Source organism: Danio rerio, chromosome 19 (assembly GCF_049306965.1).
Source record: "Danio rerio strain Tuebingen ecotype United States chromosome 19, GRCz12tu, whole genome shotgun sequence".
Taxonomy (NCBI): domain Eukaryota; kingdom Metazoa; phylum Chordata; class Actinopteri; order Cypriniformes; family Danionidae; genus Danio; species Danio rerio.
In genome coordinates, this window is record NC_133194.1 from 117,501 (window position 1) to 132,500 (window position 15,000).

The window sequence follows — 15,000 nt, forward strand, 5'->3', positions numbered from 1 at the left end:
CACATGACCCCGCCCTGGACCGCAGCGCCGCCCTCATCTCCGCATTCTCCAGGTTCCCATACCCGACGCCAGCGGAGCTCACCGGGCTCACTGCGGCCTCCACACACCCCGAGCAGCAGATCCGGCTGTGGTTCTCCACCCAGCGGCTGAAGCAGGGCATCTCCTGGAGTCCAGAAGAGGTGGAGGAGGCTCGGAAGAAGATGTTCAATGGCAGTACAGTGTTGAGCACTGCTGGTGTGTGTGAACAGACCCCAGATAGAGCATCGCCCCCCTGTACATCGGCCCACCCCTCGCTGAAATGCTCCTCAGGATCTGCTGTGTCCACAGAGGTCAAGCGGGCTGAGGTAACCCCTGATGTCTATTCTCTCTCTGGGATTTCAGAGATGGGAACTTCCAGCCCTGCTCCTCCCGAGGCCTGCAGGACTCCTCCAGCAGAGGAGAAGCTTCCGATGGTGAACCTCCAGCTGAAGATCCCTCACTCAGTGCTGCCGAAGGAAAGGCTCCCTCTGTCCCCCATAGTGTCCACTAATGTCAGCAGATCTCTAACTCACCAGCAAACCGACAGTCATGTTTCCGCCTCTGCTCCTGAAAGCCGGTTTGGCAGCAGTGTCCTGTGTACCGCTGCTGCTCCCTGCTCCAGAAGAGTCTCCCCCTGGGTTTATGACCACAGCGCAGTCACCCAGACCTCATGTGCGGTGTCTGCTGGTTTGTTTCCCGCTCCATGTTCTCTGCTGGAGCAACAGATGAAGCTTCTGGAGAAGAGTTTCCAGAAGAACAGCTGCCCGTCCTACAGTGAGGTCGAGAGCCTTCAGATTAGCTCCAGACTCTCCCGAGAGGACGTCGAGAGCTGGTTTGTGGGGCGTAGAGCACATCGAGATGGTTTGGAGCAGGCCCTGCTGAGCTCCATGGGCTGTAAGCCTGTGGACAGCAGCTCCATCAGCCAGATGAAGACAGTGTTGCCCCAGAGCCGATGGCCTTCTCCTGGACAGACGCTAGATCTGAAGCGATGGCTCCGGGAGCCGAAGCAGACCTGTGGGCAGAGGAGCGACTGGAGGCCTGCAGACAACACTAAACACACAAACACAAGACACCGGCAGCTGAGAGACCGCATCGCCCCCCAGCTCCAGAACTGGCTCAGCAGCACGGGCAGCAGCGGGGAAGTGTATGTGGCAGACGGAGAGGCCTGCGGAGGCTGGAGAACAGGAGACACAGACTCACAGTAGGACACACAGAAGGTATGTTTACTGATGAACGCAACATGTGCAGCGTTTCTGTCTACATATCATGAAGGAACCAGCAGTGTAGCTTAAGCTGAGTAAAAATAATTCCCCCAGAAAATAATCGCAGCTTTTCAAATGAAAGCTAGCCACTGTTATCTTCAGGTAGAACTGCACTTCAACTGGACTATATTAGTGGACTACTGTAGGGAATAGTAAATGAGGGTATAGGGCTGATTTCAGACGCAGCCTCAGTGCTCTAATATAGTTGAGCTTTAATACACTTTTCATCGTTGTATGTGATATGAAGGTCACTGAGGTGTTTAGTGTGGATGACGGTGTGTGTCAGCTTGTGTTGAATCTTCACACACACACACACGTATTGTGCAGTAATTGTGATTTACCTCTGCAGGTGTGCTTCGGGACCGTGGTGAGAGTGAGCGCAGAGCTGAGTCCTGTTTTCATCCTCCAGTTCGACTTCAGGATCCTGTAATTGTGTAGAGTTTGTTAAATCATCTCAAGTGAGGGCCAGTTAAACTGCAGACTGCAGGACATCGTGCGTTGTGGGGACGTTGCTGTAACGTTGTGTGGATGTTTTCTGTTTTTGAAGCTGAAACTTCTGTGCCAAAGCTGGAGTTGCTGAATGCTCTTCAGCCGCAGCTCTGTGCAGTGTTGTGCCAGAAACTGAAGGATCATGTGACGCCAAACTCCTTCACTCGGCAGCCATCTTTGAGACGTCTCTCTGCAGTTTGCTTGATCGTTCTGTTTAAACGGGGAAACATCAAACTCTCCAAAACTACTAGCCGAGCTCGACTGAACCCTATTGTAGGAGTCATCAATAAAATAAACAACCGAGTCTTTACTGTCATTTCTAAACACCCGAATCAAACATCGCACTCCTCACACACACACTCCTGCAGCCGCAGAGTAACAGCCTGAGCTGTGATTGGCTGTCGGTGATGGTGGACTCAGACGCTGTAATTTGGCCAGTCAGTGTGTGTGTGTGTGTGTGTGCGCTCATCACCTGCTGGAAAAACAATAAAACAGATTGAGTGTGTGTGTGTGCAGGATGGATCTCGCCGCAGTGGAACGGTTCGCTGTCCTGCTAAACCACTCATTACTGTGGTGTTTGTCTGATTACCATACTCTGCTCTGATTGGTCTTCAGACGATCTTCAGATGTGTGCTCAGACTCAGAACAGACAAAGCAGGTCACTGATGTCAGGTGGACGTGTGTGTGTGTGAGAGAGAGAAAACCGCTCAGACTCTGCAGGGTCCTCATGTCACATGTGAACCGTCTGAGCTGAAGATCAGTTCCAGAACCATCAGGGTTGGAGAGAGAGAGAGAGAGAGAGAGAGAGAGAGAGAGAGAGAGAGAGAGAGAGAGAGAGAGAGAGAGAGAGAGAGAGAGAGAGAGAGAGAGAGAGAGAGAGAGAGAGAGAGAGAGAGAGAGAGAGAGAGAGAGAGAGAGAGAGAGAGAGAGAGAGAGAGAAGAGAGAAAGAGAAAGAGAGAAAGAGAAAGAGAGAGAGAGAGAGAGAGAGAGAAAGAGAGAGAAAGAGAGAGARAGAGAGAGAGAGAGAGAGAGAGAGAGAGAGAGAGAGAGAGAGAGGTGTCCGCGGCTGCAGGAGCGCGCATTAATGTCCGGCACAGACACTGCAGGAATGAAGATCAGTCTGGAGCCGCTGCGGACACAGTGCAGACTCTGTTCAACAGTTTTCCTCACACACACACACACACACACACACAGAAACAGCGACACCTGCAGGATCATGTGAGGCTCACAGGAGAAGCGTAACCCGGTGACCTGTGCTCAGCTCACTGCTGTATACTGTCTGAACTCAACCCTCAGCGCTCACACCAGACAGGCTGAAACACACACACAGTATGAAGAAGAGTGTGTGTGTGTGTTTCAGCCTTTGTGTGTTAAAACAACTCGTGCAGCAGCAGGTCCAGATATCCACATTTAAAAACAGAAATGAAACACACACACACACACACACACACACACACACACACACACACACACACACACACAGCAGAGTAAGCTCAGGCTGGACTCAACAGGGTTTAATTGTTCACAATATAAAAACTACAACAGAAGAAGAAGAAGAAGAGGCAGGAGCAGCTCAGAGTCTGATCTACAGGAGAACACTGCTGCTCTTCATCATCAGCATCATCATCATCATTGTCAGGGTTCTGTACAGAGGTGTGTGTGTGTGTGTGTGTGTGTGTGTGTGTGTGTGTGTCACTCGCGCTGCTCCATCTTGACTTTAGGCGGCTTCAGGAAGGTGCGGTTCTTCTTCTCCTTCTTGGTTTTCCCTTTGGCCTGGAAGGTCCTCCAGCTGTCCACACGGCCGTCACGCGTCTCCTGCACACACACACACACGATTAACATGCGTCTCCCAGTACACACACACCTGTGATGAAGAACACACACACATACACACACACACACACACACACACCTCGAAGTTCTTCTGCCACTCGCGGTCGCGCTTCACCTTCTCCTGCGCCTCGATCTCCTCCTCCCGCTGCCGCTTCCTGCAAGAACACAGAGTCAAGTGTGTGTGTGAGTGCCGACCACCATCATATGTGTGTGTGTGTGTGTGTTTTACCGTTCATGCATGTCCTTGGCCTCCCGCTCTTTCCTCTTGATCTCCAGCTCAGCGAAGAGCTTCATCGTCTGCTTATACACCGCCTGCCGGAACTGCACACACACACACACACACACACACACATGAGCACAGCTGACAGACAGAGTGTGTGTGTTTGTGTGTGTGCGTGTGTGTGCGTGTGTGTTTGTGTGTGTGTGTTTGTGTGTGTGCGCGTGTGTGTTTCTGTGTGTGCGCGTGTGTGTTTGTGTGTGTGTTTGTGTGTGTGTGTGTTTCTGTGTGTGCGCATGTGTGTTTGTGTGCGCGTGTGTGTTTGTGTGTGTGCGCGTGTGTGTTTGTGTGTGTGTGTTTGTGTGTGCGTGTGTGTTTGTGCATGTGTGTGCGCGTGTGTGTGTGTGCGTGTGTGTGTTCAGGTGTTTTTGTACCATCTCTGGATCGTCTTCCTCCACGATGATCGGCTTTCCATCCTTCTTTAGCTGCTTTTTCTTCTGGCTCACCTAAACACACACACACACACACACACGATGGACCTCACTGAAACTGTTGAATGTATGTGTGTGTGTGTGTGTGTGTGTGAGATGTGTGTGTGTCTCACCATGTGCTCCACGTACTCTTTCCCTGCCTGAATCACGTCCAACACCTTCTTCTTATGATCACCGTCCAGCAGCATCTTGTAGGCCTTATCCACCGCTACACACACACACACACACACACAAACACACACAAACACACACACACACAAACACACACAAACACACACAAACACACACACACAAACACACACACACACACAAACACACACACACACACAAACACACACAAACACACACACACACAAACACACACAAACACACACACACAAACACACACACACACAAACACACACACACACACAAACACACACACACACACAGTCACTGGAGAATTGTGCAACAAAATATAGCCCCTCCCCTTAACCTGTAGCTCCTCCTCCTCTTTCAGTAACTCCACCCCTTCACCAGCAGCCCCTCCCCCAGAGTGCAGGAGTGTGTGTTGGAGATCAGTGTGTACCTTCAAAGGCCAGCTGCGCGCGCTCTGGGTCATCCTGATTCTTGTCCGGGTGAACAAGGATGGAGAGCTGAGGACAGACCACAATGAGACACACACACATCTATACACACACACACACAAAACTATAAACACACACACACACACACACTCAGATCTACCTGCCGAAAGCGTTTCTTCAGCTCCTCATCTGTGGCATCGGGGTCGATCTGAAGCACCTGCGCACACACACACACACACACACACACACACACACACACACACACACATCTGCGTTATGATCAGGTATCAGTAATGAAGCAGATTACCAGTACGGAGGTGTGTGTGTGTGTGTGTGTGTGTGTGTGTGTGTGTGTGTGTGTGTGTGTGTGTGTGTGTGGACTGGCCTCAAATGGGTTGAGGTTGAAGTAGGAGGCTCCGGGTCGCAGTAACCGGTCGATCTGCTGCTTAGACGTCAAAACAGAGTCTCTCTTCTCGATCTGCTTCACCTGCACACACACACACACACACACACACACACACACACACACACACACACACACATCAAATGGGGATAAAAATGCCTTATAGAGTGCTGGAATACTTTCACCACCGCAGTACACACACACACACACGCACGCACGCACACACACACGCCTGATATCTGAGGGCCACAGAGTGATGTTTATAGGTGTTGGTGATGCAGCAGTGGAGCAGAACAATTTAACCGTTTTAAATGGTCGAGTTTCCCAAACCGCGCTATACCCTGAACACACGCCGAGTCCAGCTACAGCAGCGCTGCTCAACCCTGGTCCTGGAGATCTCCCTTCCAGCAGACTTCAGTTGCAGATCAAACACACCTGCCGGCGATCATCAGGTGCTGCTCACACTCTAGTACCTGGTTCATGAGCGCTTGATCAGGGTTGGAGCAGAACTCTGTAGGATCTCCGGCTCTGCCACACTAAACACTCATTATAGATATTAATGACCCACTGATCAGAGATCAGCTGAGCCGGTGTGTGTGACAGAGCGCTGACAGAATATCTGTACAGTCATATACCGACATCATCATCATCATCATCAGTGTGCAGACACACTCAGACCAGGACCTGCTGACCAACACACTCTCACACACACACACACACACACACACACACACCAGCCGGAACTATATTACAGTATATTATGGTATATTCTCAGATTAGCGGGCGTTACAGCAGTCATTATATTAACACACCAGCTGTGGTTATTGTGGCTTATTTAATTATTACTGACAGATTTTGACATTATTCTTAAATAATGAAAGTTAGACACCCGGACGGTGCTGAATGTCACACACACTCAGCAGTACTGACTACAGTGTTGTCTGTGTAGGGAGCTCACTCGATGAGACGCAGCCCGCGTGTGTGTATCTCGCTGAATCTCACCGGTTGTTGATTTATTCTGTCGTCTGTAAGTGTGTGTATGCGTGTATGTGTGTGTGTAAGTGTGTGTGTGTGTTTCAGCCTCACCTCTGTGTAGAAGGTCTGAAACGCATCTTCTCCACTGCCGCCCGCCGCCATCTTGCTACTGTCCGACGGCGGAAACACGTCATCAGAAAATAAAAGTCCCCGCTTATAAGACAAATACGGTAAATTCAGTTTATTCTCCGCTACGGCTGACTCTGAGCACTGCCTTAAAGGACTGTCTGCTTCACATCATAAACTAAAGTTATATTATGAGTTCTTTATCATCCTGAATTCACTTCATTTTGATGTACAGACAAGAGTTTTCCCAATAAATATAGCTATAACGCTTCCTTTAACAGTATAAGCCTGCCATTAGTTTAGATGCTCTTATATTTGCACTCACAGTATGAATGAGCAGCACTGAGGAGACCTGAAATCTGCCGTTCAGCACTGAAACAGGACAGAAATAAACATCTTCAGTAAGCTACATGCAGACGGACTTTTAACTTCAGTGAGCCCGATGACTTCCGGTGAACTCCAAAATCGTCGCGTTTAAGGTCTGTTTTCTTTAAAATCAGAGTTCTCCGCTGCCTGATGGATATACGATATAAAGTGGGAACCTGACCAGACAAGAGTAGCACTGCATTCACTTCCATTCCCCCTCGCCGTGTCTTTATGACAGTACAGCTACTGTACCTGCTGATCCGGACGGCTCAGTCAGTGCGCTCTGCTGAGCATCTACAGTATAATGAGCTGAGAGATCCGCTGTAAATGCTGCTCTCCCAGTGTACAACACCGCAATCAAACTATACCCGTCCTGGAGGATGTTCTCCTCATGTTGTGACAGGATAGTCTGTACACACTCGCTGTCTGACGCTGCGCTCTTCACTCATCATGGCACACGTGCTGCTGCCGCTGATGATGATGATGATGTGACAATAAAAGTGATTTGATTAACCGAGTGCGTCTGAGTTACAGTGAAATGCACATTTGAATGGTGCGGTATCAAACTCTCCATGAACACCACACTCCTCCTGCAGTTCCTGCATTATGTGGCGGGGGCGTGCAGCAAATGCTCCTGAATGACAGTGAAAGTGCCGGACTGCAGTTACAGTCCACTAATGAATAACTAATAATTGGATTACTGATGTCCATGTAAACAGTCACTGTCTCTCTCCTCTGTGTCCAGAGCTGAACGGGCAAAAAAAATCAGCACTGATACTTTAGGCCGGAGCGGCCCACTACATTCAGTCAAAATGCTGTCTGTGCAGTCCAATACGTTTATCCACTCCTATTTTATAAAAGCACCAAAGCCATATATTTATTAAATAAACAAATGAATAAATACAGACAAACTCTGACCTGCGGAATTGCATCAGTGGACTGAGTAAGACCAATCGAGGATCAAAACAGGACCTCTCTGGACAGAAATGTAAATCATGGATCAGTCGCTCGCTTTATTAAATGTCTAATCTTGTTTAATCTCTTTTCGCAGCGCCGCCCGACAGAATATTGCACACAAACTCTAGTGTGACCACTGTTACTGCTTATTACTAGACATTAGAGTTTGAGCATGCCATATTCTGATTTCGCAGGTCAGAGGTCACCAAGCTTGAACTGTGCACTGCAGCGACCTGCGAAACTTGAGGCGTGACCCTGCGTTTCCGGTCTGACGCATTCGCGTGCGCATGAATGGAAGTCTATGAGGAAAAGCCCTGTGTGACCGCAGCTTAAATCAGCGCATGCCCAAACGGAAACTCCCATTTTTATGCAAAATCTTCCCTCTTTCCCTCCCCTGACACGCCCACCTTAACACAGCTGGACACACCCACTGTCCTGACGATTCAGACTAGAGGTGTGAAACGCCCTGCTGAGACAGGAGGTGTAGTGGCCCTTTAACACTGTCCGATTAACCCTCAACTCAAGTGATAACCATTACCTGACACTGACACACACACACACAGAGTTTTAGACACTCATGATCAAACTCTCGCACACGCTTGCACGCGCACACACACACACACACACACACACACACGCGCACACGCACACAGGGGTCAGACAGCAGTGGAAGTTGCTCGATCGAGTTTTATTGAAACTGAACAAAATAAAAATAAAGTTATAAATACAAACATCAGACCAGCGGCCGCAGCTCTTAAGGTAAGCCAGACCAAACCCTCACCAGCAAATCCCAATGGAAAACAGAAGACATCTGAGGGTATAATATCAGTACATCAGTTAAAAAACACAACCACTACTTCTAGAAATGCTAAACAGACACGGAAACAGCGGTCCTGCTGCTACAAAACGCTTCTCCTTCTGGTGGATTCTTTTCTCCACCGCTGCAAAAACAAAGGAAAGGAAAGGAAGCTCTAGTCGACAGCCGTTATTTACACGCAAGTCCCTACGCCACTATTACTGAGAGGAGGAGGAGGAGGACGAGGACACACATCTCTGCAGAAGGCCATTTCATGATTAGCGTCCTCACAGAGTCTTCTTTAAAACGCTCATGGTGGATTTAAAACAAGAGGAGGATGTGGGATAAAAGTGGCCAGACGTCCCGCCGCGGACACGCCCTGACTCTACGGGGATAGAAAAGTCAAACAAACACTGCTGGCCAATCAGGGTGCTGCTCCTGCAGGGGGCGGGGCTCTACTTCCACTGCTGGCCGTAGGAGTCCTGTGAGAACTCGAGCGAGTCGTTGCTGTAGCTGTATCCGCTGGAGTACTCGCCGCCCTGCTGCAGGGGCTGCTGCGCGATCGGCTGCGAGCCCCAGTTCTGCTGGTTGGTCTGCCGGCGTTTGGAGTCCGGCTGGTTGAACACGTCCGCCTTGCGTTTCCCGCCTACGTTCCCGCCACGGTTTCCTCGTGCCCCGCGAGTGCCGCGCCCCCGGGGGAGCTGAAAGGGCCCGCCGCGTCCGCCCCGCCCACCGCGCCCTGACCCCATCGGAGCCCCACCCCTTGGAGGATACCCACCCCTGCCACGGGTGGGTGGAGCTGCCCGGCCTCTAGGGGGAGGCGGAGCTCCACGACTGCCACGAGTGCCCCGCCCCCTCATGGTGTATCCGTCGTCGTAACCATAGTAGGGGTCGTCATAGCCACCTCGGTAGTCATGGTAATCATAACCGCCATAGTAGTCGTCATAGTACTCCTCATAACCGTAGTAATCAGGAGGATAGGAGTAACCACCGCGTCCACCACGCCCACGGCCACGCCCAGGAGGAGGCATACGAGGAGGAGGGTAGTAATAATAGTCATCGTACCTGCAGAGGAGACATTTACATATTCAACCAGCGTCAGCCAATGAGGAGCTGAGATACAGATACGGCTGGTGAGGAGTGTGTGTGTGTGTACAAATGTGTGTATCAGAGTGCATGCTAGTGTGTGTATGTGTATATAAGGCTGTAAGAATGTGTATGTGTGTGTGTGTGTGTGTGTGTGTCTCACCCTGTGTTTCTGGTGGTCTGTCGGGCTGCTTGCCGCTCTTTCCTCTTTTTATCTGGAGGTTTTGCCAGCACGATCTCGATCTCCTCACCGCCCAGTTCCTTACCGTTCATCTCCTGCATCGCCTGACACACACACACGTACACACACACATTTAAGGAATGCTGCTTGCATCTACCATAGCTGTGTTAACACCATCAGTTTGATCCTGCATGTATTTCAGAGTAAACCTGGATTAGCCATAATCACAGAGCTCCTCCAGGATAACCCCAACTCAGATATCAGTGATTCTCCACACACACACACACACACACACACACACACACACACACACACACACACACCTTAACCGCAGCGTCGCGCTCCTCAAAGTGCACGAAGGCGTAGTCCTTCAGCTTCTTGACGCGCTCCAGCTTCCCGAACTGAGAGAAGGTTTTCTCCAGCAGCTCCTCTGTGACCGGCGTAGCCAACTTACGCACAAACAGCACCTTCACCTGTGATTATTAAGAATGCACTGTGATTATTACTCTGAAGAGTGTGCGGTGATTATGGTGAGGAGTGTGTGGTGATTATGGTGAAGAGTGTGTGGTGATTAAGGTGAAGAGTGTGTGGTGATTATGGTGAGGAGTGTGCGGTGATTATGGTGAAGAGTGTGTGGTGATTATGGTGAGGAGTGTGTGGTGATTAAGGTGAGGAGTGTGTGGTGATTATGGTGAGGAGTGTGCGGTGATTATGGTGAGGAGTGTGTGGTGATTATGGTGAAGAGTGTGCGGTGATTATGGTGAGGAGTGTGTGGTGATTAAGGTGAGGAGTGTGTGGTGATTAAGGTGAGGAGTGTGCGGTGATTATGGTGAGGAGTGTGCGGTGATTATGGTGAGGAGTGTGCGGTGATTATGGTGAGGAGTGTGTGGTGATTATGGTGAGGAGTGTGTGGTGATTATGGTGAGGAGTGTGCGGTGATTATGGTGAGGAGTGTGCGGTGATTAAGGTGAGGAGTGTGCGGTGATTAAGGTGAGGAGTGTGTGGTGATTAAGGTGAGGAGTGTGTGGTGATTAAGGTGAGGAGTGTGTGGTGATTAAGGTGAGGAGTGTGTGGTGATTAAGGTGAGGAGTGTGTGGTGATTATGGTGAGGAGTGTGCGGTGATTATGGTGAGGAGTGTGCGGTGATTATGGTGAGGAGTGTGCGGTGATTATGGTGAGGAGTGTGCGGTGATTATGGTGAGGAGTGTGCGGTGATTATGGTGAGGAGTGTGCGGTGATTATGGTGAGGAGTGTGCGGTGATTATGGTGAGGAGTGTGCGGTGATTATGGTGAGGAGTGTGTGGTGATTATGGTGAGGAGTGTGTGGTGATTATGGTGAGGAGTGTGCGGTGATTATGGTGAGGAGTGTGCGGTGATTATGGTGAGGAGTGTGCGGTGATTATGGTGAGGAGTGTGCGGTGATTATGGTGAGGAGTGTGCGGTGATTATGGTGAGGAGTGTGCGGTGATTATGGTGAGGAGTGTGCGGTGATTATGGTGAGGAGTGTGCGGTGATTATGGTGAGGAGTGTGCGGTGATTATGGTGAGGAGTGTGCGGTGATTATGGTGAGGAGTGTGCGGTGATTATGGTGAGGAGTGTGCGGTGATTATGGTGAGGAGTGTGCGGTGATTATGGTGAGGAGTGTGCGGTGATTATGGTGAGGAGTGTGTGGTGATTATGGTGAGGAGTGTGTGGTGATTATGGTGAGGAGTGTGTGGTGATTATGGTGAGGAGTGTGTGGTGATTATGGTGAGGAGTGTGCGGTGATTATGGTGAGGAGTGTGCGGTGATTATGGTGAGGAGTGTGTGGTGATTATGGTGAGGAGTGTGTGGTGATTATGGTGAGGAGTGTGCGGTGATTAAGGTGAGGAGTGTGTGGTGATTAAGGTGAGGAGTGTGTGGTGATTAAGGTGAGGAGTGTGTGGTGATTATGGTGAGGAGTGTGTGGTGATTATGGTGAGGAGTGTGTGGTGATTATGGTGAGGAGTGTGTGGTGATTAAGGTGAGGAGTGTGTGGTGATTATGGTGAGGAGTGTGTGGTGATTATGGTGAGGAGTGTGTGGTGATTATGGTGAGGAGTGTGTGGTGATTATGGTGAAGAGTGTGCGGTGATTATGGTGAGGAGTGTGCGGTGATTATGGTGAGGAGTGTGTGGTGATTATGGTGAGGAGTGTGCGGTGATTATGGTGAGGAGTGTGCGGTGATTATGGTGAGGAGTGTGCGGTGATTATGGTGAGGAGTGTGCGGTGATTATGGTGAGGAGTGTGCGGTGATTATGGTGAGGAGTGTGCGGTGATTATGGTGAGGAGTGTGCGGTGATTATGGTGAGGAGTGTGCGGTGATTATGGTGAGGAGTGTGTGGTGATTATGGTGAGGAGTGTGTGGTGATTATGGTGAGGAGTGTGTGGTGATTATGGTGAGGAGTGTGTGGTGATTATGGTGAAGAGTGTGTGGTGATTATGGTGAAGAGTGTGTGGTGATTATGGTGAGGAGTGTGCGGTGATTATGGTGAGGAGTGTGCGGTGATTATGGTGAGGAGTGTGTGGTGATTATGGTGAAGAGTGTGTGGTGATTATGGTGAGGAGTGTGCGGTGATTATGGTGAGGAGTGTGTGGTGATTATGGTGAGGAGTGTGCGGTGATTATGGTGAGGAGTGTGTGGTGATTATGGTGAGGAGTGTGTGGTGATTATGGTGAGGAGTGTGTGGTGATTATGGTGAGGAGTGTGTGGTGATTATGGTGAAGAGTGTGTGGTGATTATGGTGAGGAGTGTGCGGTGATTATGGTGAGGAGTGTGTGGTGATTATGGTGAGGAGTGTGTGGTGATTATGGTGAGGAGTGTGTGGTGATTATGGTGAGGAGTGTGTGGTGATTATGGTGAGGAGTGTGTGGTGATTATGGTGAGGAGTGTGTGGTGATTATGGTGAGGAGTGTGTGGTGATTATGGTGAGGAGTGTGTGGTGATTATGGTGAGGAGTGTGTGGTGATTATGGTGAGGAGTGTGCGGTGATTATGGTGAGGAGTGTGCGGTGATTATGGTGAGGAGTGTGTGGTGATTATGGTGAGGAGTGTGTGGTGATTATGGTGAGGAGTGTGTGGTGATTATGGTGAGGAGTGTGTGGTGATTATGGTGAGGAGTGTGTGGTGATTATGGTGAGGAGTGTGTGGTGATTATGGTGAAGAGTGTGTGGTGATTATGGTGAGGAGTGTGTGGTGATTATGGTGAGGAGTGTGTGGTGATTATGGTGAGGAGTGTGTGGTGATTATGGTGAGGAGTGTGTGGTGATTATCTCCTTCTCTGACCTTTGCCATGATCTCAGGGTCGGGTTCAGCCACCGGGTCGGCCCACTCCACTGTCACAGGATTCCCCCAAACCTTCACCTTCCCGCTCATCAGCCGGCGGCGCGCCTGAGCTGCAGATTTATGATCCTCGTACTCCAGAAAACAGAAACCACGATTCTTCTTCTTATCGTCCGGCTGTGTGTAGAGGATCACCTCCTGCAGACCCTCTGAACACACAAACACAACACACAATCAATCAACATATCAGACACACACACCGCACGTCAGACACACACACACACACACAGCTTCACCTGTGACTTTGCCGAAGTCCTCCAGGATGCTCTCGCGGGTCTTGTTTTTGGGGATGGACCCCACGAACAGGCGGTTGTTGGCCACAGAGATGCAGACGCCCAGATATTTGCCTGAGCGGATCTCGTAGTTATCACACTGTAGAAAACAACACACCTCTGTCAATAACTGCTGACGGTCGGTCGTTTCAGATTATCATTGGGTCACAGAACACACTGTTTACAGTAATATTTTCCTCATTTACATGTGTGTGATATTACACACAATACAGCGGCACACAGAAACACCCAGAACCGAGAACGCTGCGATCTCTAATTACAGTGTTTACACTGAGCATTTATTCAGCGCTTTCATCTGTATCTGGACTTAGAACACTGTTAGAAAAGTGTTTTATATTTAATTATTTATTTTATATTCCTATTTTCCAATATACATTTGCCATAAAGTTGCAGATATCTGAGTATCAACTTAGAAATGTACTAAATACAGTCTTCTACAGGTGCTCAACTCATACACATACAGGCTATTAGACAGAAACGGTACTCTGCCACGATGTGTATTATCAGGATATGAGGTTTTTGTTGGTGCTCAGCCCTAACTACATCAGGTTTCTCAGAGCGCGAGTGTTGTGATCTCGCTGTGTGTGTGTGTGTGTGTGTGTGTAGCGCACCAGTTTGACAGCCTCCTGCGCTGCATCTTTACTGCAGAAGGTGATGAAGGCGTATCCGCGGTTCTGGCCCGTCAGAGGGTCCATCATCAGCCGCAGGTCCCAGATGGAGCCCGCCTTCTCAAACAGAGGAACCAGCTCATCCTCATACAGGTCACGCGGGATCTTACCCACAAACACCTGCAGGAGCGCACACACACACAGAGAGAGACACACAGCTCAGCTCAAACACTCATCACAGAGAGACACTGTCTGCCTGTCTGTCTGTCTGTTTATTGCCACATTAGTAACCTGTATCTGTCTCTAGTCTGTCTCACGTTGGCAGATTTACTTCATGATTTTATTTCAGTATAAGATAAACACCTCAAAGCTCCTCTGAAGATCCAGCTGGACTATCAAGAAGAAAACTCCAGTCTAGTCTTAAAAATCCACTCTCTACTACTATGTTTAAGGATGAGAGAGAGTGTGTGTGTGTGAGATAGAGAGAGAGTGTACCTCAGTGCCAATGCCGGGCTGCGGGCCGGAGAACACTGCATCAGGTGGCGGCCCACCGTACTTCCGCTGACCGGTGGTGACATCCAGTGTGTATCCGGTCCTATCCAGCAGAGCCTGAGGGAGAGCGAGTCAGTATGAACACGCGCACACACACACACACAACAACAGCAGCAGCACGCATGCACGCACGCACGCACGCCCACACACACACCCCCACACACACCCACACCTTGATCTTGGTCTCGTCGGGGCCTTTGCTGGACTCCTGCACTTTATTGCCCTGCTTCTCCCGCTGCCTGTAGGTCTTCATCACGCCGCACAGGAACGCACTCTTATTCTGTAGAGCAGCACAGGTGTGAGCAGGTGAACAGGTGAAAGAGAGAGTGTGTGTGTGTGTGTGTGCGCACCTGCACGTGTGAGAGATCAGACTCCTTGAACTGCTGCAGCACTGACAGAGCTCCTTCCTCATTAAACTCCC

At 49.9% G+C, this 15,000-nt stretch overlaps 3 protein-coding genes across 11 annotated transcripts in view; 1 reads left to right on the plus strand and 2 right to left on the minus strand.

The window, feature by feature from the left end:
* Positions 1-2,274, plus strand: part of zhx2b (zinc fingers and homeoboxes 2b) — a 4,655-nt gene extending 2,381 nt beyond the window's left edge. For all 9 annotated transcript variants that reach the window (XM_073931259.1, XM_073931256.1, XM_073931260.1 and 6 more), the window contains 2 exons: positions 1-1,235; positions 1,630-2,274. The exon at positions 1-1,235 is cut by the window's left edge and continues 627 nt beyond it. In XM_073931259.1, the coding sequence (XP_073787360.1) occupies positions 1-1,223 (1,223 nt within the window). In that variant the 3' untranslated portion in view covers positions 1,224-1,235; positions 1,630-2,274. The remainder of the gene's footprint in view (positions 1,236-1,629) is intronic.
* Positions 2,275-3,269: 995 nt separating this feature from the next.
* dnajc8 (DnaJ (Hsp40) homolog, subfamily C, member 8) lies at positions 3,270-6,444 on the minus strand. The gene is made up of 9 exons (NM_001045306.1): positions 6,367-6,444; positions 5,263-5,364; positions 5,038-5,094; positions 4,880-4,946; positions 4,425-4,519; positions 4,255-4,326; positions 3,833-3,924; positions 3,683-3,758; positions 3,270-3,585 (listed from the first exon to the last, which is right to left on the minus strand). The coding sequence occupies exons 1-9, from the start codon at positions 6,415-6,417 to the stop codon at positions 3,463-3,465; spliced, it is 735 nt and encodes a 244-aa protein (NP_001038771.1). The 5' UTR covers positions 6,418-6,444; the 3' UTR covers positions 3,270-3,462.
* A 1,927-nt stretch (positions 6,445-8,371) lies between these two features.
* Positions 8,372-15,000, minus strand: part of hnrnpr (heterogeneous nuclear ribonucleoprotein R) — an 8,195-nt gene continuing 1,566 nt past the window's right edge. The window contains 5 exon segments of the mRNA NM_213426.1: positions 8,372-8,870; positions 14,125-14,207; positions 14,523-14,636; positions 14,752-14,859; positions 14,930-15,000. The exon segment at positions 14,930-15,000 is cut by the window's right edge and continues 48 nt beyond it. Of these exon segments, the coding sequence (NP_998591.1) occupies positions 8,822-8,870; positions 14,125-14,207; positions 14,523-14,636; positions 14,752-14,859; positions 14,930-15,000 (425 nt within the window). The 3' untranslated portion in view covers positions 8,372-8,821.

Coding starts and splice junctions, on each gene's coding strand:
- dnajc8 (NM_001045306.1), bottom strand. CDS start 6,417: ATGGCGGCGGGCGGCAGTGGAGAAGATGCGTTTCAGACCTTCTACACA. Junction 4,327..4,424: donor AAGAGTACGTGGAGCACATG/GTGAGACACACA, acceptor GTGTGTGTTTAG/GTGAGCCAGAAGAAAAAGCA. Junction 3,925..4,254: donor AGGAAGACGATCCAGAGATG/GTACAAAAACAC, acceptor GTGTGTGTGCAG/TTCCGGCAGGCGGTGTATAA.